This window comes from Crocodylus siamensis, chromosome 2 (genome assembly GCF_052110815.1).
Source record: "Crocodylus siamensis isolate JL-2025a chromosome 2, ASM5211081v1, whole genome shotgun sequence".
Lineage (NCBI taxonomy): Eukaryota > Metazoa > Chordata > Crocodylia > Crocodylidae > Crocodylus > Crocodylus siamensis.
This window is the reverse complement of record NC_143396.1, coordinates 49,550,708-49,577,384: the sequence shown is the minus strand read 5'-3', so window position 1 is coordinate 49,577,384 and position 26,677 is coordinate 49,550,708. Positions and strand designations below refer to the sequence as shown.

At 39.6% G+C, this 26,677-nt stretch overlaps 1 protein-coding gene across 9 annotated transcripts in view; it reads right to left on the bottom strand.

The window, feature by feature from the left end:
- Window positions 1–26,677, bottom strand: part of LIMCH1 (LIM and calponin homology domains 1) — a 314,049-nt gene that overhangs the window by 23,254 nt on the left and 264,118 nt on the right. For 8 of the 9 annotated variants that reach the window (XM_090035832.1, XM_090035833.1, XM_090035835.1 and 5 more), the window contains 10 exons: window positions 24,690–24,844; window positions 24,049–24,457; window positions 19,578–19,814; window positions 11,049–11,142; window positions 8,961–9,130; window positions 7,479–7,584; window positions 5,557–5,585; window positions 3,976–4,059; window positions 2,335–2,427; window positions 28–132 (listed from right to left, as the gene is read on the bottom strand). In XM_090035832.1, the coding sequence (XP_089891958.1) occupies window positions 28–132; window positions 2,335–2,427; window positions 3,976–4,059; window positions 5,557–5,585; window positions 7,479–7,584; window positions 8,961–9,130; window positions 11,049–11,142; window positions 19,578–19,814; window positions 24,049–24,457; window positions 24,690–24,844 (1,482 nt within the window). The remainder of the gene's footprint in view (window positions 1–27; window positions 133–2,334; window positions 2,428–3,975; window positions 4,060–5,556; window positions 5,586–7,478; window positions 7,585–8,960; window positions 9,131–11,048; window positions 11,143–19,577; window positions 19,815–24,048; window positions 24,458–24,689; window positions 24,845–26,677) is intronic. The other variant, XM_090035834.1, reaches the window with a different exon arrangement.

Sequence of the window (26,677 nt, the reverse complement as noted above, 5' to 3'; positions counted from 1 at the left end):
CTGACTCTAGTTCCATAAGAAACTCACCATTATTCCACTTCCTTCGGTGATGGAGGAAGAAGTAGAGAGGGGCTCTGTACAGCTTGAAGAAATGGTGAATGGAACTACAGTATCTTCAATTATTTTGCGCTCCTAGTTGAAGATATGGGGGTGGAAGAGGAAGGAGTCAAACATCATACTTCTCAAAAAGAATAATGGTTACAAACATCAAAAACAGAAGTATAGTGTTAGGTACCTAGATGTCAGCTGAGGTTAACAATCTGATCCTTAAAAGTCCTTAAAAGTCCACAGCATGCAAGTCTAAGCTTAATATGTAATGGCAAGGAGTTCTAATACAGAGTTATATATCCTCTGATCCCCTTTTACTTGTACCGTATCTTTCTTGAGATAGGTTGACCAGAACTGGACACAGTATTCCAGCTGGGGTACAGCACTATCTTTTGTGTCCTATTTTCTAATCCATTCTTTAAATGGAATAGAGTTATTATTAGCATAGAATTAATTGAAATTATTCCTTTCAATGTTGTGTTTGCCCTCAGCTTTCTCTGTAAGCATCTCATTACATCACTACAAATACCAAGATAACAAAGAGTAGTAAATCAGCAAAGGCACATTCATTGACCTATAGATTCATATTGGGAATGTGGCCCAAAGTCTATTTTTCTGCTTCCCCCTTCCTTAATCCCTATATCACAGTCTTCCTAGAAAACTGCCTGCAGGTAAGCATATGCTATTTAAGTAATGCTTAACCATCATTACAATTTGCTTCTCATCAAGATCACGAAGATGATACTATTCAAGCACTGCCCATGGGATATTAAAATTACCCACAAGAATACACAAAAAGATTATTAGAAACATATAACCAGTGTCAATAACTTAGGAAACTAAGCTTTTCCAGGCTCACTGGAGTAGGAAAACAGAAGGAGATGGGCACACAGGAAAAACAAGGACACCAATCCTTTTTTTTTCTTTTTTAAATTTATACAACAGAGAGATTCCAACTTTTCCACTGTCAAGATGTTCTCTCACAGATGACTTAGTATCACAGATGACTTATTTCTAGAGATAAAATCCATGATGGGATGTAGGAATCACAATACTGAGTAATGTATTTCTTAACTCCCTGTTGCCTTGTACAACTCACAGCCTTAAGACAAGAAAAGGATCTTTAAAAGCCAGTAACAAGCAAGTAGGAAATGCTGAGGAAGGGGGTATGGGGTGGTGCTTAAGCCCCATTCCAAAAGCCAGTGTGGTCCAACAACAAACCATGCCAACCACTTTTTTTTCCATCAAAAGTAGAAAGAGAAGGTGATGGTGGACAGCCTTTTGGGTCCAGTGTCTAAAGCACTCAGCATTAACATGGGAGACCCGGATCAAATTCCACCTTTGCCTATCTTGGAGCTGATATTTGAACCCCTATCTTCCGCTACTCAAACACATTTATCATTGGGCTACTGTAGCAACAGGTCCAGCACACTAAAAGGAGGGGAGGGGCGGGGTAAGGGTGTGTGGCACTGCATGTATCCAAGTGGCTGTGACTAGAACTCTCAGCAGCAAACAAGTGCAACCACAACAGCTCCCCCCTAATCCATTACTGGGTGACCAGGGACTAAAAACAGCAGGCTATAGTCATTTTTCATCTCTTTCAGACCCACTGAATACTTAAGTATATTATGCAAATATAATAGTTTCAACAGGATAAACTGAAAGACACCCCCCCCCCAAATAACCTTGTTATTAAAGCACTCGGTTTGGAGGTGGGAAATCTGGATCCAAGTTCTTGCTTCAGTTACACTCAGAAGGAGAGATCGGAACCAGCATCAATCTCTTGGTGAGAACTCTATCCCCTCAACTAATTGGGCCTAAGGGCATTCCCTTCATCCGGCTGTATCTAATGTAGGTTATGTCTACCTACTGCATGAAAATGCTTACTGAAGCTGACCCTGTGGTTCAGAAAGGCAGGCCACAGCTAGTTGGAGAATCTTGCCAGAGCTTGGGTATGACCTGAGTGTTGAACTGTATGCTGCTGTTATGACTAAGCCAGCTTTGTGGATATTCAGAGGCAGAAATGTAGGCATTTAGAGGCATTGAGGTCCTAGAGAGTTTAGCCATGTTTAGGATTACCTGGCAGTTCAGTAGAGCTCTGAGGATCTCAGGGGTGCCTAAATGTTGGACTTAGGCATCTAAATGCTGTACTGAATACTTAAGTCCCTTTACAGATTCAGCCCCAAGCAACCCTTCTAAGAGCAAAAAGGGGGAAAAAAAAAGTAAAACTCCCCTGTACTGAAGCTGCAGAATTATTTCTGAACCCGATGTTTTGGCACATTTTACCTCCTCATAGTATCTACGCTCCTCCTCTTCAACTTCTTTCTGAGCTTTTTCCCATTCTTCTTTCAGCTTGTCTTGCTCTTTCTGGTACCGCTCCTATAAAGAATTTCAGCTCAGTCACTTCAACAGGAAAATTCATACAGCATAGGGAATTCAATCTGCTTCAGTTGAAGAACAGACTGCTAGGATTTAAACGTTGTGATACATTCCATGCATCAGTGAAAGGGAACAAGTAGAAATCTTGTTCATCAGACATACAGCATGCCATGTGAGAATAAGAACCTGAAACACCCCTCCAAGATAGAAAATTTCTTTTCTCTCCCTATCCCCAACATTCTCATCCACGCCTTGGCTCCCATTTTGTTTAGTACTCTCAACCTTACTGTAAAACACCAGGAACATTTAACATGTGATACAAAGTTTGATTAGTTAGAGGTTTCCAAATATTAGTAGCTGTTGGACATGAAATTTGTTTACAGCAATTTAGAAAAAGTCATACTTTGTTAAGGTAGAGTTCTTATAAGCTACCAAAACAGTCCAGTATATTTTAAACATGGATTTTGCATTAATCATTTGGCTAAACTAGTGAAGGAATTTAACTGGACTTTGTAGATATTAGCTTTGTCACTAATCTGATAAAGGTAAGTTGCTGCCAGTACAATTTAATGAAAGATGAAAACCCATGTAGGCTTATAAGATAAATAGGCAATGTATAAAAGTCTGAAGTGGATAAGATGATGATTAGCTGAGTAGTTTATTTTCTTCTTGGATGGGATTATTCCTTAAGAATAGAATCCCTCAGCCCTGTGTGTGTTCTGAATCAGAATATAATCTTTTGAAGAGCTATTTAAAATGCTTTGGCAAAGTTACACCATTTCTACACACAGGGAAGTGGCAAAGTTACACCGTTTCCACCTAACTTTCTTTGCAACATCTTAAGAAATTGATTTACTTTCAGTTTGGTCCCCATGTAGGCTATGGGATGCGTTCTGAGGATGACTTAATTTCTGGAATAGAAAACATTGCAGAAAGAAAAATATACCAAGTATAAAAAAAAAAAGAAAATCAAGAAACAGCCACAATTCATTCATTCTCATCTATTATGAAATATTATTATCCATCACCACAGTCTTAATACCTGCCTAATTTCACTATTATTTTCTTTTCACATTTCTGTGTTAAGTTTCTGTAGTAAATTTTAGTTTTGACACATCAGAAGTTTCTACTGAAGAAAGGGTCTGTTGAAAAATTCACAACCAGCTCCATGTTCATCCAAGCAATTTAAGCTTATTTGATTCATATTACATACTCAAATCTGAATATTTTAACAGAGTCATATAATGACCTGAACTGCTCAAGTAATGAGGAAAATGACAATCTAAGTCAGGGGTGTCCAACCTTTTTGAATGTGGGGCTGGATCATGAACTTTAATCACCCAGTGGAGCAGCGAGTCATATTCAAAGACCTCACAGGAAGCGGTATCACATCACCCTCCGCAAAACGAAAGTACAGTGTTTACTTTCGTTTCCTGTCGCAGTGCTTCAGGCGTCAGAAAACAGCTTGGAGGGCCACATGTTGGACAAGCCCAATCGAAATGAAATACAACTGAACAACAATGGGAAAAAAATTTGCAGTCTCAGTACCTGAAGCAAACGTTCCTGTTCATGCTGCCATCTTTCCTGTCGTTTTCGCTCCTCTTCTGGATCCCAGGACCAGAAATTGAAATGCTTATAGAAATTGAATGCAATTATTAGAATATACAAATGTTACGATACAATCATAAAAAGCTGCACAATGCAGTCACTTTGCCTACTCTAACAAGCAAAATGAACAAGTTAACCTACAAGGAGATTTCAGATTATTTATTATAGCTATGGTTAGCTGACTATGAGTAGTTATTCTTATTTTCCTCATCAATTTAGAATTATTTTTTTGCACCATGTTCAAATGTATTTGCAAAACAATTTATTTTTCTCCACAGCAAGGAACAGTCAAACCATATTGGAAAAAGAGGTATGGACTGGAAGAAATTCTAAAGATAATAAGAATAGCTGCAGAACTTGTGACTTTTTCTACAGTTGCTGATGCAAAAGTACATCAGCATAGTAAAGAAAATCACCAACACCTTATTCTCCCTTGGAATAGTCCCAATGCCACAAGCATCAAAATAAATAATGTATTTGTTCCTACAGATGATATATTTACATCTCTGCCAAAAATAATAATATACAAGTTTTGGTTTATGATATTATTTATACTGAGACAAAACACAGGACCTAATCAGATCAAGAATCCATTGTATCATATAGTATGATATTAAATATTTATTTTCCTTTAAAAAGGAAATTGAGTCCTACAGTTGACATTTTACGTGATATCCTCTTCTCCTAGAGCCACATATCAGGTACTTCCTCAAATGGGAAAAGATACAGTCCACTTTTCCATTATGAATAGTATAAGGAATACAGGCTACACTGTGTTTTAATATATACAGGTATCTTTGAGGGATAATGGATTTTCACCTAACAATCATTTCCTGTCCATAGTTTCTATGCAAGTTAAATCAAGGCAATGTTCAGAAAGACACACAGACCCATTCACAAAATGAATGGGAATTCTCAGTGTTAAAACTGAGCATACTTAAGCCTTTGTAAGACCAAGGTTATTTGCATCACAATCTTGTATAATAACATTTCTCCTTAACAGGGGGAAACTTCAACTCCCAGTTTAGACTACTGTAATCTTACTAATATTAGTAAAATTAATTACTAATTAACTGAAGACAGAATTTGCCTCCATATTTGTTTAAAGGTCTGAAGTATTTGGGTCATAGTTATTTTCCTTCAGTCAAAGGAACTGAGTTTCATTATTCCTGCTTGAGAGTACTTTGAGATGGTTTAGCTGCAAACATAATAACTAAATCATAGGGCTGGAAAAGGCCTTAAGAGTGTAATCCAATATCCCTGACATAGATGCAGGTGTTATTATACCTAAACCAGAAAGAAGCCTGGGAGATGTCTATTCACCCTCCTCTTAAAAACTTCTAGTGCAAATCTCTATACTGAACATATGCTGAAAAAGAAAGCCCTGCATTCAAAAGCTTATCTAAATCTATCCCAGAAGTGCAGACAGTCAACTAAAATATATCACTCACAAAAATCCTTGCCTCTTATACTGATTATACTAATATTCTGACATTCGGAATAATGAAAAAAACTACTTACATTTGATTTGTCTCCATTAGCAGAATCAGCTGGAAAACAAAAACTAAACTTAGCTCCTCAAATATTAAAACCCTCAAATATACCTTTTCTTAACGTGAGCTAAAGATCAAAACATATCTGCAGAAAAAGATACAAGGTTTCAGGCCAATTTAATAACAAGACTTGCCCCACAACCAACTGCAAAGAAAATATGTGATAAAATAGATCAGAAAAGTAGACCCTGCACCCTTCACCAGCAAAAGCATTTCTGATATGGCTAGAAATGAGCAGCGCATCAAGATCAGGATCTAATCTATCAGTAGCTAATGGCAGCTACTTTTTGGCCACAGGCATTAGCAGTGTCTGGATATAGAGTGTTATCAGATTTAATTTACTTTTATCTTTTGCTGTTTAATGTGGGGAAAGAAAAAGCAGAGCCAAGGAAGAGGCATCAAAATTATACACTACTCAAGAGCCACAGTTACCAAGAGAACCAATGCCTTTGAAATAAACTGTTAAAAAAAACAGATACAAAGGAAAACATATAAAGGCAAACGATATTCTTTTGGTATCTGAAACCAAAGTATTATATTCATGTATAGTTTAACAGCTCTTTTCCAGCTGTACAAGAGGAACAGGCACTTTCTATTGAAGCAGAAAGTGGAAATCAGTACCAGTGACCATTAGCTTTTACCCCAACCCACATTTTAAGACACCTACTACTTAGGGCAGCGGAAAGGTTGCAGCTACTCTCCGTGCATCATTTACCTGACCGGGAGAAAAACTGTGAGCGTCGCCAGGAGTTCCGAACCTTAAGCGGAACACTGGCACAGGTAGGTGGTTCTAGAGCGGGCGGCAAAACAGAAACAAGAAACACCACTATGAAGAGAAAATCGTCCACCTTCTAGATGTGAACTCACTTAAGTGACAGAAGGGCTTTTTAATAAAATGAATCACTTAAAAGGCTGGTTACAGCTAGGTTAAAATCAGTTTCCCAATGAAATAACTTCAAAAAAATTAGGATTGGAAAGGATCTCAAGGGGTCATCTAGTTTAACCCCCCGCTCAAAGCAGAATCATCCTCATTAAGAGGGTTTCCAGCTAAACTGAAGTAGAATTAAAAGTCATTGCTGGGATATACTTCATCTAATTTTACCCAACACACCTCTAATACATTAGAATGTAATTAAGGAAGTCTGCTCCTGAATCTCTTTTCTTAATTCAAAGTGTTTGTTAGGTTTTCACTCACTCACTCACATTTTTTTTTTTGCATGGTGACTTTCAGCACCATTCTGTGTGCACTAGAGCAAATCAAGCATTTCAGCATAACTGAAAGAATAAAAAATATCTCCAGTCACCTACATGATTTCTGGACTGCCTTCTTGTTTAGTAAACACTTGAGTTACTTCATTTCTGAAATATCTCCCAAGTCTTATACATTTTAGTTTCTACTTTAGCTTCTGTGCACATACATGGCACATGTTAGCTGTAAGGACAGCTGCATATAAACAGCTAAGAACAGAATTTAGCTGCAAAATTTTAATTGCCACGAAAACAAATTACTAAGCCATATTCCTCAGCTTGAAGCAGCAGTACTGGTAAAACATAATAGCCTTGAACATATTAGACCTTTTAACTTAATATCAGCTATACATAAATTAGATTCATTAGATAACACCATGCTGGACTTCCTGATGCGCGCCACATTTTTGAGGTAGTAGTTAAGATTACTGACAGTGCCCACAGAACACTGTCCTAACAGTACTTGTTCAGTTGTAACTTGAAAAATGATCATTTCCCTTTCAAAAACTCCAGCTCAAAGGACCTATATTTTATTTGTAGATTCAACATTAGGTTATTTTTCTTTTTACCCTCTAGCGAGTTTCCAATTACTGCCCAATTTCATTCTATGCAGCTACAGAAATACCCTTTTCTTTTGCTTACCTTGTTGCTCAGAATTCTGCAAAGTAGCTTGGCTAGTCTCAGGCAATTTCTTCAAAAATGGAAATATGATACTTCCTTCTTGTATTAGAGTCTTTGGCTTCCCCATCTGTCCAAACATTTAGGAACAGACAACAATGTATAAATATCATGCATGTGATGAATGTCTAGTTCCACCACATGAAATTTTTAGCTTATTTTTTTTATTAAGACTGAGGAGAAAAACAAAAACTTAGAAAACCTGCACCAAAGCAATGTTCTATTTAAATTGTGGAGACCTTTTTTTGGTTCTTTGCTGCCTCCCATGTGATACTAGAAGTCTTCTGAATATTAAAGGTGCCGCAGGGGAACCCAAATAATTTTAATTGAAATGGCTCTCAAAACAATTCATAGCAGGTTGCCAAATTTAGGAGAAACACCCAGTTGTTTTTACTTCTAACAGCATTGCTTCTCCACTCATCTGGAGCAACTTGATGGTCCCATGCAACTGCTTGAAGCAGCAGCACCCTTTGAAATAAAAAGCTGCAGCAAAAAGCTAGAGCACCTCAGCAGTCCTGTGGAGCAGTCTGCTGTGGCTAGGTAAATCCCCAGTTAATTTGCAAACAGTCATCTTCGCAGGGAGGTAGGGACTTAACCCTGCAAAGCATCTGCGTTTTACCATACTATTCTAGGACTGACATAGATGTACATTTCCTCAGCACAAAGCCTACTATCACCTCAGCTATATGTAGTCACTCCACATTTCAAGACAGTTTTAAAACAAGCTTCTCTGTTTACATACTTTGCACACACTAGTTTCCCTCCTCTTAGGGCCCTGCCACATATTCAAATTAGACCTCAATAAAAACCAGCTATACAGTTGTTATACATTTTCAAGCACTAACTTTGTAGCTGGTTGGCTCTTTTTATAGATAAACATCATTATGCTAATTACTTTGTATGTGTAGCTGGTCTAAATGTATTGTACAATTAACCAGTTAATTGCATAATATATGTAGCATGTGGCAGAGACCTAGAAACATATGGCCCACGGATCAGATTCTCCAGTCTGCTCTTTGGGTGGAGGATTCTTTCTGGAAAGGGACTCTCTGCTATTATAAAGATAGCAGAATCTGCCTGTAAGAGTTGTATCCTGCAAATCTGGCACACAGACACTGAATTTAGAGAAAGAAGTGGGTGTGGTGAAGCTACACTATTTTCCATGAGCATAACATCTCTTATGCCAATCATATAAGCTACGGAAGATTCACAACAGTGAGTATATTCACCCTTTGCAAGACATGCCCTTTGGTTTTTTAAATAAAGTTTTTCACTTTCAGGTGCTCAAGAAGAGTTTAACATCTTGTTTTTGGATTACTGAAAGCAAACTTTCAATGAACAAACTCCTAACTTTGTTATTAGATAACATTAAGATTGTTAGCACACTGAAAGCATTGCCTGTCAGGTCCTTCTCTACACTTGTCTCTCCATAATGGTCTTTTGTACCTCCTGTGTGACCAGGTCTTCTGCTTCTTTCTGCTGTTCTCTCTCGGGTTTCTTCAGGTCTTTATCTTTTGAAGCAGCATCCTCGGACTGGGTAGGAGGAGGAAACTCCGCACTGATCATAGCAGGGCTAGCACAAGTAACAGTTGCCTTGAATTGATTATAGTCTGAACCTAATACACACACAGGAATCACAAATATTTACTTCCTTCTGAAATTAAAAAAAATTAAAAGAAAATCCAATTATGTAAACACTGCCGAGTTAAGACAAAATTCAGCTTGAACCCTCCTTTTAAATCGCACTGACTATGTAGGTGGACCCAACACCTGATCACTAGTGCTTAAACGATCTTGTCAGGGCAAACAGAACGTATTCCTTCAAACATGGAAGTTAATACTGCAATGCCATCTGTCTCTCTATGAGGAATGGATGTCACTCCAGGTCTCCCTATTTTTTCTACTAAAACAAGATAGTGTACTTTCTTTGATTTCCAGTGCTTTGCTCAGAGACAGACTTGAACAGATGCAAATATGATGGCTGAAGCTCATTTCCCATAAGGCAACCTTGAGGCTTGTAGTTTGGGTAAAGGATGTAGGAAATATAGCAGGGAGATGTTGCTTATCCCTCAAGGCAGCACATCATTTTGAATATCACTCCCAAACCAAAGTCTTAACATTTTTTTCTATTATACTTGGTATGACCATCTTTCTCTCATATGTGGACTTTGGCAGTTACACTTGGCTTTTGTGACCTCTAGACTGGCTAACTACGCATTTCACTGGATTACTACTGAAAACTTTTGTTAGTACAGAAATGGGCTTTCTGTTTGCGCAGTTATTGAAGCATTGCTCCAGTGCACTGCAGACATTAGGAGGGCTGCTGATGCAATTAAAGATGTCACTATTTACTTATAACCTACTACCATCCTGTGGTTTACCTAACTGAAACATTGGTCTGGCTCTTTCCCTCCCTTTGTATGGCCAAAGCAGCTGAAAAGAGCAAATAAGCACTAACTCACAGTCCCTGAATTGGAAAATGCAGGAGCTGGAGGCAGAGGGTTTTCAAGGGAGGGCAAAACATGCTTCTTCCATTGGCACTCTAAACTGCTAACTCTTAGGATATGGTGAAAAAGCTCTACTACCATATTCCTTTACATATAAAACATCCTTGAATTTAAAATGCCAGATTTTTTAAACTCCACCCCCAATCAAATAAAGACACTCTTTCAAGGAGGCAATTTCTATGGTTCATATAACAGGTGTTAAATTCAAGTTAAAAATAGAAGTTAATAGGCCAGTTTTAAAATAAATACTGCATTTTTAAAAATCCATCTCTAAGAATATGTTTAAAGAATAAGGCTTTCTTTTTACCTGAAGGATGGGAGTCATATATTTATATTCTAATTGCTGACAACAATCTCATATGTTTTTATGTACATGTACATGTACAGAGATAAATTGATAGGCACATTTTAAAACTTGGAACATCATTTTATTATGAAGTAGCAGTAAACAGAAGATGCTCGAATGTCTTTTTTTTTTTTTTTAAAGACTGAGGGAAAATAGCACTGTAACTTTTAAATTAATTTTAACTTACTCTGAAATAAAATCAATTTTACAAGCATTTTACTTTTTCCTGATCAGGAATCATATGACAGGCCATAAAGTAAGGTCAAAAGTCCATGGAGCACTATTGATTCTATACACTTCTATTTATATAGCCCTGACTAAACGGGCTTCAAAAGTTTCTAAACATTCCCTTTTATCTTTTTTCAATGTCTTGAACATACATCTATTTTTTTTAAAAACTGGAATTGTTATTGCCTTACTACTAATTTTAGTTTTCCATGTTAGATACTGCACTTCCATGCTGATCATTCATATAAATAAGTTACAGGCATAAAAGGCATCAGGCAAATCTGAAAACAATATAATAAATCTAAACCAAATATAATCTTTGCATTTTCTCATGATACCTCTAGATGTCACTGTGAAGACACTTATCCTGACCACTGTGGTAACAAAGAAATGCACAACACAATGGAACTGAAAGAGATGTCACCAGACAAAAGCAGTTTTGCAGCAACAAACCTGGAGAAGTATTCTCTAGATTAATGATTTCTGGCCTTCTAGAATCAGTTTCACATTTTTGGTTGGCTGGTTCAGTTTCTTCTGTTAAGGAGTCCTGTTGAGAACAATTGCAGTGTTTCAAAGAAATAAAAAAGCTAGCAAACAGTATTTATTTCCAGAGGACAGTACTTTCTTCCTCTTTGTAATGCATTTGATTGACATTTCTTTGAGTCAAGCTGGAAACAAACGACTGGAGACTGAATGCATGAACAGTATATGCTACTTTAATTTTGAGTTATTAAGCTGTCACTTCCTTTCCTAAATATGCATCTTCTAAATGTTCATCACCATCTATTATTGTTTATATTAACTTTGGTGTAGCCTAAATAAATGAAATAAAAATGAGAGAATATCTAGAGTTGGAGAGGAATGTACATTTCATTCCGTTTTTGTAATGCTTATTAATTTATGTTTTACTAGGATGTAAAGGATTTGACTAAGTTACATTTTATATTTTTCTAGCTAATGTATCTAGAGTAACCTACCTCCTATTATAGAATCACAGAAAAGCAGAGTTGGAATGGGGTTAAGAAAGTCATTTAGTTCAACCCCTGCTCAAAGCATTTGAAGCTTGATAATGAATTTGCCAAAATCTCTGATTTTAAAAAAGGCAAAGACTAAAGCATTTTATTTATCCCTACACTGTGCAAATCCTCTGTTCCCTCACTGGAATTGCACATGATCAATTTCAAAAGGTAAAAAATACTTTGAAAAGATATGATAAAACCATAAGCCAGTAATCCAGATCACTTCAAAAGCCATCTTTCCTAATTAGAAAGCTGCACGAGGAAACTTTGAGAAGGATTCTCATGGGATTCTCAAGTAAAGAAGTAGAGGGATAACAAGTTCTGCATCTTGAGTAGTGACAGCCCATGGGGCAGTAGCCTGGTCACTTCCTCTAACTTCATTGTTCTATTTTAAGGGTAGATTTTGAATCCTTCCTTCCTTACAAAAGTCACCTGAATCTGGCAGCTCCTCTAGGGTCTAAATGTATGCAGGGCAACTGAACCTCTGCAATATGGCTCATTGGCAGAGTTAAACCTTTAGAGACAAAGCACAGACCTCCACCAGTTGAGGTAATGGAATATTGATTGGCAGTAGCCATCAACCAAAACTTTCCAAAAGTATTTCAGCTTGAGACAGGCACCCAGCACAAACATTTTCAAATGGAATTATTAAACCCTGGCAACGTATTAAGCAATGGAAAACAGGGTCTTATAACAAAAAGTATTCTGCAGTCAGAAGTGTCACTACTAGCTCTGCCCATAATCACTATATCTGAGTTAGAGGCACATTTTGGTGACAGAGAAGATCTCTTCATTCTAAGCAAGATATTAAGATATGGTAGCTCTTAAAATAGAGAATAAAAAATGAGCCAGTTGGTGCAGGAAAACTGAATTTTGCAATGACATAATGCAGACGTTATCTGGCTGCTCATGAGACTTAACACCTTTCAGTTGCTGAGCAATTAAATATCATTGCTAATTAACTGGCAAGACTGAAAAAGAACATTAGTAGTCAGGTTCACTGGAGGAAAAAAGCCTGCATTTATTCCAATCCTTTGGGATTCCATATAATTTAATATTTTATAAAATTACCATAGTTTTTTCATATATACATTGTATGCTGTATTAGAAATATTATACCAATAGAAACAATGCTCCTCCCTTTCTACTACATAATCTGTATTAATCTCTATTAAAAAGTGCATGTATTCTTAAATATGACTTTTTTCATAAACCACTTTACATTGTCACTGTTCTGAAATGCAAATGCTCTTGAAATATGCTAGCATATCCAATTGCATCTAAAAAAAAAAAGAGCTCCATATAGCATGTTTTGGAAAGGTATTACATTTTTCTGGAGAATTTATGCTTGCCTTTATGTTTATGCTCATTCACATTTATAAATGAGATGATAGTATTTATCCATACTTGTAGATAAACCTCCCAGGTGTGGAGGGCCCCAGTGAAGCTCTCTGCACCTCTTAAATCTTAACTTTAGTCAAATGTAGCTGAGGAGGAAGAGCTACCATTCAGGACAGCCTCAAAGCCGAACAGGACAGTACAGAGCAGTTCACTGTGGATGCATAAGAGGAAGGGGCTACTGGGCAACCGTTTTGTACAAATTCCCTAGAAAAAATCCTTCCGTGGGAGGTGTGGATAGAATGGCTGAAATAAAAAGGCTAATATAACAGCAAATGTATCCTAACAGATTTTTAGTACACTGGTTCTGTCCCTGTAGATCTCTCAAGGGCAGTGAATTTTGTTCAGTGTGGTAGACTATTTTTATGCTTCCTTTTCAAAAACATCCAATGATGCAGTTATTCCTAATATTTAGTTCAATAAGTTGTGGTCAGTGATGAAAGGTTATTTTATATTTTGGTTTAATTATGAATGAACCAGCAATAAAGCATAGCAACTCCTCCATCTGAAATAATACGTTTCATGAAGTGATTTGCGAGATTGGTTGTACAGATATTGAATGCCAGTTTGGGACTAATATAAATGAATTCATTTTCTTTCTGACAGATAATATAGGTACCTAGCTAAATAGGATTGGGGCCTGTGCCCACTTAATTATGACCATACCGATCACACATAATTAGCCTGCCCTTGTGGCAAACAGATTTCTGTTCGTAAAATACAGAAGAAAAAAATAATGATAATTCAGAACCAAATCTAGGACAGAATATTACTGAGCTGAGAATATAATTAACCTACTAGAAGGGCAGAAAATGGAAAAAAAATGAGAATATAGATTTATTTATCTTTAATGCGTATGTATTAGTTGAAACTTCTTTTATCCAGGGGTCAGCAACCTTTCCAGGCTGTGGGCTGGATTGACCTGCTTCAGGTCGGGGCAGTTTGGAGCACAGAGGTAAGACCCAGCCACTGCCACCACTTTTCCTTGTGACTGCAAAGGGAAAGTGTTCAGCACTGCTGTTTTTCCCCACAGCAGCATGGAAAGAGTATCCACAGGCAGAACAGCAGGGCAAAGCGACTGCTGATAAAGCCCCACCACCACTGTGGGGGAAAGTGCTGGCTGCATACACTCTTCCTATCCCACTTCAGGGAAAGCAATGGTGTTGGGTTCTGCTGTTGTGCAGCCACTGGGAAAAGTGGTGGTGGTGGCACCTGTGTCCTAGCACCCGCCTTCCCACTGCATCCCTGCCTTCATCTGATTTGAATTGGGTCAATGCAGCTGCTGAAGCCCCACATCCACAGGCCACATCAAATGGCTTCACAGGCTCGCTGTAAGTTGCTGCCCCCTGCTTTCACCTAACAAGCTAAAATAACAACAGCGACAGTTCAGTGAACCTTGTGACACAGCTATCCAGCTAAAGCCAACAAAAATACAACAGAGAAAATTAGGAAGTAATGGCTTTTACTGAATTGAATTTTCAGTAACAAAATGAATTTGCTGCTATATGTATTAATACTGACAAGATTAATATTGGCTCAGATACTTTCATCTTGCAATGACTGTTTTAAACATACAATGATTTTCCCAATGGAATGCTAGGAATTTAGTCAAACCTTAAAACCATACATAATTTGGGATTGTAATTGAAACAAGCTTCTCATAGCAACTTGTTTGGACGCCTGAGAATGAGCAGCTAACAGTGACATAAGCTGGGCCTGACATAAGCATGGTGGCACATTATGCCACTGCAACACTATTGTCATCACTCTTTTGCCTGCAGTCATGTAAGTGTTGTAGTCAGATCAGCTATTAAAGCCAAGAGCCACCATGGGTCAGCAGCTGACTGGGAAGTTTCTACACATTTAAATTCATACAGAACAATCCTAGAGCTGGAAGTATAATTTCTCATATGATGTAAAGCTAAAATCCTGATCGCTAGTGGATAAGGACCACTGGCAGATTAACATTTACTGGGGTGCTGGGCAAACAGACAATTGGAGGCCCCCCACCAAGCAAGGGCAGGTTCCCTCTTTGCCTGCCAGGGAGCCCGCCTCCTCAGTGTGTCCAGAGTGAGTTCGGGGGCATGCGTGTTGCTGAGGTGAAAGCAGTCCTGGCCCTGGCCCCTCTGCTGGTGTGTATCATGCAGCTGGAGCTACGGTCCCCCCTGGCTGCAGGATGAGCCAGAGCTGGGGCTGGCTTGGGCAGAGGCACAAGCTTTGCTGCCAGCTTGCCACCTCCCTTCTGCCTGTCTCTCTGCTGACCTGGGCAGGGCAGGGCTGTCCCGTCCTGTCCCAGCAGCCACCTGCAGGCACCAGATAGCAAACAGCAGAGAGCAGAAGCAAGGCCATCCATGGGGCCTCCTGGCAGCAGATGGCCCCAGGAAGCTGCTGCAGCCTGCAGGGAGCCCTGCACCTACACCTAGCCTGGCTGAAAGGGAGGAGGAGTGTGCTGCCCGCCCCCGATGCCCACAGCCAGGATGCCCACCTCGTGAAGTCTTAACAAGAGCTACAGGCAAGTCACTCATTCACAGAGTCATGGAACAGACACTTTAAATATAATGATGTCATTGAGCATGTCTACACATGCATTAAGGTGTTTTTTCTAATGTGCATTAAAATTTAGTACTTCCAATATGAGGTATGAAAGAAATGCACATTAGGCTGCCTTAATGAGCAGTAATGAATGCGCATGGTTTTGAAGTGATGCTTAATGAGCAGTAGCCTATTTTACTGCACATTAGCATAATCACACTTTTTTATGTGACACTTTATAGCACTTTTACACATGCTGTGGGAGAAAAAGGGGGCAGTGCTTTAATTAGAGTGATTCCGAGAGCCTGGAGCCTCCAAGAGCTTGTGCCTGGCACACAGGAGATCAGGGAAGGTATAGGCAACACCGTGGCAGACAAAGCAGGAAGCAGAAAGCAGAGTGGCAGATCAGGAAGGAAGCATAGGACAGGAAGTAGAAAGCAGAGCATCAGATTGGCCAGGGAAGGGGACTTGAGTGGTACTCGGGGAAGATACAGGGCTAATTTGTGCCTGCCAAAAATACTGGCCGCTACTGCTCTAGAAATACCTGAAAATGTTCCTCTCTAGTACTCTTCAGTTGTGTTCATTTCCACTGTAGGCAATATTGTTGCAAAATCTTTCAACAATCCATTCCATACAACCATATTTGGGCAGTAACAGTGCAACCCCCAAACAAGTTTTCAGTTGCTGGTTGTTATCAGTACAATGTAAGCTCTCCTTTTCCTATTACTCCTTCTGTTGGAAGAAGGATGTCTGGGGCTAAATTGGTACATTTGTGTAAGCTCATGAATGGGATCCCCTGACCCTCACAAAACCCATATCATATCGCTCTATGAAGTGGTATAGCTTGATCCAACATCTGCTACTAGAGTACACCAGAGATCAGCTGAACTGCTTTACTACAACACTACACAAAGGAAAGAAAAATATGTCTAGAAGACGGTGCATAATTTATTTGACAAGTGAACTGAAATATGCCTAGTCTATTTGACGAGTGAACTAAAACAGCAGGAAGCAATCATGAAAAGGAAAGAGGAATGACAGGACAGAAAAACAATAAGGCAAACAGAACAGGAAAGGGGAAGGACCAGAGATAAAATGATATACAGCAGGTAGGTGAATATGCACCATACCTACATGTGCATGTATTCAGGCACACACATACACAGGATGACAACACAAATCAAATTAGGAGAATAACAAGAAACAAAACCCATCCCACTAGAAACAACATAATCGCTGGCAAATAGAAGTTCTGTTTCTAGTGAATTGTATTCGAAACCTGGATATGGAAGAAATGGAAAGAAAGCTCTAAATCATCTGACTGGAAATTAGAAAATTGGGGAAAAATAGGGTAAGCAAGTAAATAAAATAATTTCAGTGCTTAAAAAAATTCTGACTGATATCCTTTATTTTCAACCATCCCAAAGGAAAGTCCAGACAATTCTTTTGCCATTCTATTTTTAGAAAACTTGGCTTTCATATCTTGGTTACTTTTATTTTTCTTGAAATCTGGAATAGGGGATCAGGGCCAAATATCAGATAAGGAGGTTTATTATTAGTTTGCGTGATGCAGAAACTAAGCACATTTTATGCTAAATCAGACCTGTAGAAAGAGGAATCCCTTTGTCTTTGGAAAAAATATGCCACATGGCTTATCTTCTAACAAGGAGGAAGATGGGGTGAGCACTGCATTACTAACAATTCAATTAGCTAGAAAAGAATCTTAAAAAACCTTGAATCTATATTCTCTCACAGCTCAATGCATTATTATCAATATTTATCAAAGTAAGCCCAACTGCAATCTTCTTCCATGCCTTCCTGTGCTACAACTGAGCTTTGTAGTTAGATTTAATGCAAAAATACACAACTCTTAAATTTTGATTTCATAGCTGCACGTTTACCTACGTATACAAAGTTGTGCTGTCAATAACAATTCAGAACTCCCTAGGTTAGTGATTCAAGATCACTGCAAGGATCAGCCATTCATTGTCAGAGGCAACCCAGAGCCACAGGAATACCATGGCATGGAGTTCCTTGTGGATCTTCTTAGAGTGTCTTATTCCAGGCTGTCTGAAGACTCAGGCAGACATCGTTATATTGAAAAGGCAGGGCATAATAGCAGCTTACAGACTAATTAATTCAGAGACACATATGATTTTGTAAGCAACAGCTTACCTTGTCGGATGCTATGAATGGACCTGCAGGGAGCAGGGCTTCTAAATAGAAAGCTGAAATTTAAATACATAAGATATAGAAGGAAGGGTGGGGAGGGAAAAGGGGGCACTGCTAAGAAGGAAAACCATAAGGACATAGGGGTTATAAAAGCTAGCACAAGTAACAGGGATCATTACATTGATTGTGCTTGGTTCATGTGTCAAACTTTTCTTCATAACCCAAAAAGCTATACAAAGCCGCTGCTATTTTTTTAATGAAACGAATACAGAACCTGATGCAATCACAGTAAAGACCTAGGCTACCTAGTGGCAATGGAAACAGGGAGAGAGAAAGAAATATCTTGTTGAAAAAAAACCTCCACAGATGAACAAAAGGACCAGAAGTGGACTCAGAAAACAAGGGTCTTAAGCTTAGTGCACTGAGTTCGTCTCCCTGTACAATACTGCCTCTGCATTCTAAAACTAATCTGGTTTCTTTTTCCTGGAAACAAAAATACTCTAGGAATGTTAACATTAGTTTATTAGAAACTGGAAAAACTGCTGATCCCATCATGAAACTGAAGTCACAAAATCCTGAGTCAGAACTCTAGAAACGGTATGATGTGGGTGCCTATTTTATTCTCTCAAAGATTCCATATCATGTTAACTCTGTGGTTATTTTCATTATTTATAATTGCCAGAACTGCAGAATCAAGTGTGTATTCAAAGTCAGCTGCAACCCTATCCTACTTCTGAAGTAAGGTTCATTTCATTACTACTCTCCAACCATCCTCTACACTTCCATCTTCCTACCTTCCTGCTGTCACTTATTCTTGACTCCATACCAGTCCCATGACAGTCACAGAGAAGTAGGGCTTGAAGAGACCTCCACAGGTCATCTAGTCCAACCCTTTGCTTGAGGCAGGACCATCTCTATCCAAACCATTCCATACAACCATAATCTAAACCAGGGGTTGGCAGCCCCCAGCTTGTATGCCAGAAGAAGTAGGTCTGTTACCAAGAATGAGCCTATATTCTATAGGCAACAGCAAAATGTCACACATCCTTAGAAACAGTACTCACACAATTACCTATCTAGCTAATACCCTGTAATTTAAAGGGAATAAACTTCATTATCATTCCTGGCTTTTGTAATTCATTTGGTACTTCTGACATTGTATTTTGTTACATAGTAAGAAAGACCCAAATCCACTTTCCCTTCATGTTTCTTTTTCCTGGAAGAGAGCTTGCTTTGTTTTTTGTTTGGTTTTGGTTCGAGTCCTGCTGTGATGTGCTCCAGTTTTTTCTGCCTCTCTCTAGTGAGAGTGAGAGGGATAAAAAGTTAAATTAATACAAGTCTGTACAGTAAGGTGGCCAGGAAACACAGTGACCCCATGTATTTTGATAACTTGCCTCCTTTTCTAATATTTCCTGATAATGGAATGATGAATATTTGAATGCTAAAACTGCCAGCATATTAACATCTGTTAGTATGAAGGTGGAAAACTGAGACTAATTATAATGGCTCACACACTCCAATTATGTGGTTGATCTAATCAGCTAACATTAGTAGAAGGACTGAATAAAACCTGTACAATAGCTGGGACAGAGTTAATTTCTCACTTGGACCCAGTGAAATGTGCCAGCACAGCTGAAGCATGCATATCAGTTACATGACATCCCAAGCAAGAAGCCAACTGCAAAAAGTTCTTGAATCCTCTACCTTTCCATGGCAGCAATTACTTAAAAAGTATAATTTCTTTGACCTGAGCTGATCCTCTTGTCATAAAACAAAATATAATCACTTGGCTTTCATTAACTTAGTGATGAAATGCATTGAGAAGGAAATCTGGCAGAGAAAGTAAGGATGATGCATTCACTTTTGCTCTTACTGTTGTTTCTTTGTGCGCACTGTGAGGGCTAGGCCTTTGTAAACTGAGCTCAATGCTAGTGATGTCCTGCTTCAACTCTACAAGGTGCCCGTCCTCTCTGGCCACACCTTCACACTTGAGAGATTTACTTGGCGAAGGGGCAAACATTACTGTCGTATATTCTTTTTCCTTCTCTTCTTCCACTCCATTGTACGTTTCCCCATTCATGCTGACTTTTCCATCTACCTGCAGAACACAGTTAAATAAATACGCTGAGGAAATAACAAAAAACATCAAGTTGGCGTGTATTTATTAATAAATAATAATCTGTACAGTACTAGTAGTGTATTTAGGATTATTCAGTACACAAAATTAGAGGCAGTTCCTGCCAGAAATAATTTACAATCAAAATACAGACACTTAGAGGACAAGATAAATAAGGAAATCCAGAAAAGGATGATATACTTTTGTTCTCCCATTGAATTATAAGCACACTTTGAGGGTATCACAGCAAGAGCAGGTTTTTAAGAGGATAATAGTTAGAGTAGTAGTTCAGGGTAGAGTTGGGACAGGTAAAACAGACTATACATGGGGAAGCTTGAACAAAAGCACAAAGAACAAGTGTGTAACTCTTAAGAAGGATAATAATTGCGAGTCAATGTTTAAATGCACTAAAACCCCCCCAATCATAGGAACGGTTCTAAACAGATAGAGCAGCTTGGCAAGGTGGCTTCATATTACATTTTAAAACTACCAACAGAATTTGAAGCACTACTCTTCAAAGCATTTTGTACTAAACACGTTGGTTTTGTCTTGCATCAAGAGAGGCAAGGATGCTTACCAGTTACTAATTATACTGATGAACTGCTATGTAATCAGACAACTCACCACAATATTAGTGCATTGTGTGCTCTGGAATTTAGTCGGTTTAAGGGAGCCAAACCAGCAGGACTTAGCTTAATGTTTTGTTGTCTTACTGATCACAATATGAAAAGAAGCCAGCAACCTTCCTCCCCTTCCAGAGTCAAATGATGGCACAGGTAACAAGAATTCCTAACAGGCCACACTTTTGTAGAAGGGCAAATGGTCTGATATATAATAGGTATTATATCTCTTAAAAGAAACATTAGAAAAAAGTTGCATATTTATTTTACTATTTATTCGGTTCAAGCCAACATTCCCTTTGCCCAGAGTTTGCAGCTTCTCAATCTGAACCATGAATTTAGGGAAGGAGGATCAAATTAGCACTACCTGCACCCCCAATAGTATCAAAGAGTCCAACGTGGACCAAAGTCCCATCGTGCAAGTCACAATACGTGCAAACAAAAACACTCGCTCAAAAGAGCTTACAATCTAGATACAGTAATACAGAATAGATGGATACAAAAGAAAGACAGGAAAAGCACTGGCTAACAATATCATGATACTGTAATTAAAGAAATCAGTAGCCATCTCAGTGCACACATTTCACAGCTGTAGATGAGATGGTAAAGATATGGCAGCTGAGATTAATTTTAAGGAAAGAGTTTTGAAGGACAGCAACTTAGTTGGGCTTTGCATGTCTTTATAGGGAACTTCCATGGAGAAAGGGATGTCTCCATGGAAAAAAGGTTTTTGAGGGGGAAGTCTGATTTCTGGCAATGGGCTATTAATTATTGGCAGAGAGCTTATATGGACTGATGCCCTATACGAGATGTTATATAGGACATATGAAATGTTTTTAAATGGCTAATCAGCAAGAACTGCATAAATAACAATGCATGCAAGAACAAGCTCAGACTTAAGCTATTCCTTGGAACATTAGGTTGCAGATTATAAAGGACATGAGGACATTCAGCAAGGACATAAACAACAGAGAAAAGGACTTTGCAATAAACTGGCACATTCTTTTAAAGTAAATTGCATACAGTTTCCCATCTTCTTCCATGCATTTTTCTCCATTCACCTGGTAATGGACAACTTAATTTCCTATTAATGACAAGTTCAGCTTGCTATACACAACAATTCCTGGTCAAGAGCAAACTGCTCATCCACCTGACTCTTCCTGTTCCTATGACTGGTCAAGGGTCTGCTCTATATATCAAGGTAATTCAGAGAACCACAAACTCTGAAAGACCTGAGGATGACTGACATATTTTAAAAGTCTTAAATAAGCCAAAGCAAGCCTGTGCACAGATAATATGCGCATGCATTTCAAACACTCTTATTATTGCTCAAGATAAAAGCACTCCTGTACTTTCCCTAACCATGTCATCTACCCAACTCATCATTACTCACAAAACTTAATCCTGAATACAAATGTGGGCAAGTCTCAAATCCACAACTCCCTTGGGATTCTCTGTTGTGTTATCTAGTAGACAGGTCATGAAAGTTTAAAAAACAAAAAATCCAGAAAAATACTGCACAGTTAAAACCCATCCATTGTAAATGTCACTATTTAGACTAAGACATTTCTCTATTTATATTACGGAGTGAAAGCAAACGTTTGAATGATCAGAACAGATGCTCTGGCTGCAGAATTAAACAAACATCCTTCTCTCCTCCTGAACTGGAGCAAGTCAACACATTGCCATTAAAGAAAAGTATCATAAATAGATCTGTGTTTTAAACAGGGTAAAAAAAAATGTATGACTTAATTCTTTCTGGCATAATTCTTACTGAGATAGATTTCATGGTCCAACCTAAAGTAAACAACTGAACCCTGAGCTTGCCCAAGTATAACTGTTTTTCCCCTTTTTCATGTTATGGACAAAAACTAAAAGAATGAGAATTAGAAAAACAACCAAAGATAGATCCAGGTCTCACTCAACAGGAACGGTAAAAGTCAGAGGTTAAATCAATTAAAAAAGAAACAGGAATTACTAGTTTCATATTTCAGTAAGTCAGCATGAAGCATCTTGCAGTTAGCACTGGAAATATGTATATGTCCATAAGAACTGCCCTTAATTTCAATGGGAGATAGTTCAGAACTGAAGAGGCTGTTGGTACTCAAAAGCATTCATTTTCATATTGACACAAAATGGGATAATACCTCATTTCAACCATCATTTACCCCAGTAACAAAGACTTGCAGATTTTAGGTCACTTTTCACCCAGAAGCTTCATACTGACTAAATGTCTCCCTGCACTAAATATTTAGCCATTTTGGCTGACAGTCTCCTTGTGATATAGACTTTTTCTGGATTTCATGGCAGCATCGGCCATGAGTGCCCTGAGTACTCACCACCTCCTGCTGCCACTGCCAACAAGGGCTGTGCGCCATGGGGGGGGGCTGTGGGGCAGAAGTGTGTGTGGGAGGTCCCTACAGCCTCCTACTCCCTCACACCCACTCCCTGCCCACCAAGCTCCACTGTCCTGTAGTCCCTCTGGGCAGAGGCACCATGCTGCCCCCAGCCCCATGCTCCCTTTCCCAACCAGCTGCAGCACCCCTTCTGTCTACTCCTGCAACTTCCCTACCTGGTGCCTGGAGCAAATGGGATGCTGGGGAACCTGAGCAGGTCCCTCAGTAGCTGCAGCAGTAGCAGCAGTAGCAGCCACCCCACCCAGAAGCTGCATACTGGATGGGCCAGGCCTCTCCATGCATGAAAGTGGGAGCGAGGCGTGCGGGCTGGGTGAGGTACAATTAGTTATAGGTGCCTGCAGGCCAGATGAAATTGCCTGGTGGACAGATCTGGCCTGGAGGCCATATTTGCCCACCCTTGGATTAAAGTAACTTTTATTTCTCATGACCCCATCTGCTGTTTCTGTGACCCCCATTTGGGGTCACGACCCAGAGTTTGGGAACTGCTGTCCTACACTCTAAGAAATCCAATGCTACTTCGAAACCAAATTCTTCCAGTCTGTCTCTCTAATTTCATGAAGAAAATTACAGTAAAATATTAACGTTACATAGTCGAGCACTAAAGCTCAGAAACACCAGAATGAAAATCATCTGTGCAACCTTAATTCAACCCCCTTCCGCATACACATTATGATCCAGTCACACTATATGACCACATAATTCTTGACAACAGGATTTTTGCACACATAATGAGCAGCTATTCAGGGATTTGTTGGTTGTTCATTCAGAGGTTTCATGCCTCATTTACTACACACCATTCAAATTCCGCTCTGAAGACAAAACTATTAACTTTTTCATGGTCTTTTCTATGGTGTTCCACATCATAGTCTTGAAATGTTTTATAAACATTAATTAATTTTAATACACCTCCTCCCTGTGAATTGAAGGGTTAGTATATTACCCCATCTTACAAATAGGGACCTGTGGCACAGAAAGATTCATGTCAAAAATATCTATTAGTTATTAAGTGACTAACCTGAGTTTGCTAGGAACTCATTTTTCTGAGAATTTAGGACTGACAATTCCAGGTTGTTCCCCAATTCCTTAACTCTAAATTGTGCTTCTATGCATAAATTCACATGATTTATGTTAGGATTCTTTTCCCTTTACATTGCTTTTGGATAATACAGCATGTCCTACCTTAAAGTTTTTTAAAACCTGCTGTGTGTTTTTGGGTTGTGAATAAGGCTTGGGTGTCAGCATAGGCACAGGCTTGGAAACAACAGTTTTGCTGGGAGACATGTGGCCTGTTGAAATGCTGGCTTCCATTTCACCGGTGGGAACAATGGTTGCTTCAATGGTGGCAGTGTATTTTGGAGCAGGCAGCGATTGTTGTCGTAAGTATCTCAGAGGATTTGGGTCTTTAGGTGGGGATGATGAATTTGGCTCCACTGAATGGCTTCTTTCTAGAATTTTTGGCATCTGCAAATGCTCAAGGACAGCTTCGCTAATGGTGAATCTCTCAATGTACTGCTGTAGGATATTTTCAGCCTCCTCATGTGACCTTGCATTCTTGTATGCTTCATGTAGCTCTTTTTCTCTTCTCTCCCTGTGTGGGATGAACATGAGAAATTATAATTCCATACACAGTTACCTAGAGTTACAAATGTGGGCTGAGCCTGATCTGGAATAATTTGGACAAATTATTCACAATGCATTATAAAATTGGTTCATTTTTTTCCCTCGTGTCCCATATCAGAAACATGGCAGTAGCTACACACCATACCTGAAACATACAGTATTTTTAAGACACTAAATTGCATTCCAGTAGAACAACCTACTTCTCCTCCACAATTTCTCTGTAGGTCTTGATGCTTTTCCTTCGTTCACCTGCTCCATCACCACTCAATAATTTCTCCATCTTTTTCCTCTCTGCTTCTTTTTTTATTAGGTCCTGTGAAGCACTTCTTCTGCGACTTTTCCACCGTGCCAGATCCTAAATAAGACACAGTACATGTTCAGTGTTAACAATAGTAACAGGGCAAGTCCACACATTCATTAATGCGCTGTGGTTACAACTCATTTAGGTTAGTACTTCTAATAACAGGTACTAACTGAATAAGCAGCAACCAGAGCTACTGTGCAGTAGTGCAGGTGCACATTTTTTTTGTGACACTAATGCACAGTAGATTATAGTTTCACAGTTGGTAGGATCAGAAGGGACCTGAGCAGATCATCAAGTCCAATCCCCTGCTATGGGCAGGAAAGAATGTTGGGGTGAAATGACCCTGGCTAGGTGTCTATCTAGCTTCCTTCTGAAGACCCCCAAGGTAGGAGCAAGCACCACTTCCCTTGGAAGTTGGTTCCAGATCCTAGCCGCCCTGACCGTGAAGTAGTGCCTCCTGATATCTAGCCTGAACCTACTCTCTGTCAACTTATGGCCGTTATTCCTCATTACTCCCAGTAGTGTTCGGGGGAACAGGAACTCTCCCATTGCCTGCTAGTCTCCTTTGGCCAGTTTATAGACGGCCACCAGATCCCCTCTCAACCTTCTCTTGTGGAGGCTGAACAGGTTCAGGTTTCGTAGCCTCTCCTCGTAGGGCCTATCCTGCTGCCCCCTGACCATGCAAGTGGCTCTCCTCTGGACCCTCTCCATGTTGTCCACATCCCTCCTGAAGTGCGGCACCCAGAACTGGATGCAGTACTCCAATTGTGGCCTGACCAGCGTTGCATAGAGGAGGAGGACCGCCTCTTTGAACCTGCTCGTGATGCATCTGTGGATGCATGACAAGGTGCAGTTAGCCTTCCCGACTGCGTCCCGACATTGGCGACCCATGTTCATTTTGGAGTCTATGACGACTCCAAGATCCTTTTCTGCCTCTGTGCTGATGAGAAGGGAGTTTCCCAGCCTGTAGCTATGTTGCTGGTTCTTTCTCCCTAGGTGCAGTACCCTGCACTTGTTAGAATTGAATCCCATCTTATTCTCATCTGCCCACCCCTGTAACCTGTCCAGATCCAATTGCAGCCTGTCCCTCCCTTCTAGCGTGCCCACTTCTCCCCACATCTTAGTGTCATCCGCGATTAATTCTACTGCACATTAGTGTCTCATGTAGATGTGCCCAGTGCTGTCAAATAGGTGATGACCCCAAAAGCCTGCTTAAACTGTGTTAGAATGCCTGAAGAATGTTTGCTGCAAAGGCTTGTCTAACTCTATCCCACCTATTTAGTTGATCCTAAGAAATCCTTGCCTCTCTAATTATAGGCTGATTTCATGTACCGGGAGGGTCACCAATGAATCAGTCCTAAATTTTAAAAAGCAAAGCAGAATATTTTAATTTTAAAAAGTTGCTCGACTTTTTTGTTACTGAATTTCAGTGCAGTTTTTATATCCTTGCTAATTAGGTTTTGGACTTTTTGGGCTCATCCTAACTAGCACAGCCGTGCAGCACGTAGCACCGCAAACACGTCTGCAGCGTCATGTACCGCACAGTCAGGTGTTCTCCATGCTGCAAGGGCATGCGCTGCTCTGGGGGTTTTTTCTGGAGTTTTTTTGGCCCCTGGATATCCAGGGGAGAAAAAACAAAAACAACAACAAAACATGGAAAAAAAAAACCCCATAGCAGTGCACACACAGTGCACTGCTGAAGTGTGGAGCCAAGTTCCCAGAGCTGCACTGTGACTTCCAGCCAGGTTCTACCCAGCAGGATCGGCACTGCTGCAGCCCCAGGAGACCTACCGAACCCCAGCCAAGGCTGCTGGGGCCAGCAGTGTTGCTCCCAGCCTCCCTTACTGCTTCTGAAGTAACTTGCCGCAGCCAAAGCACATGTGG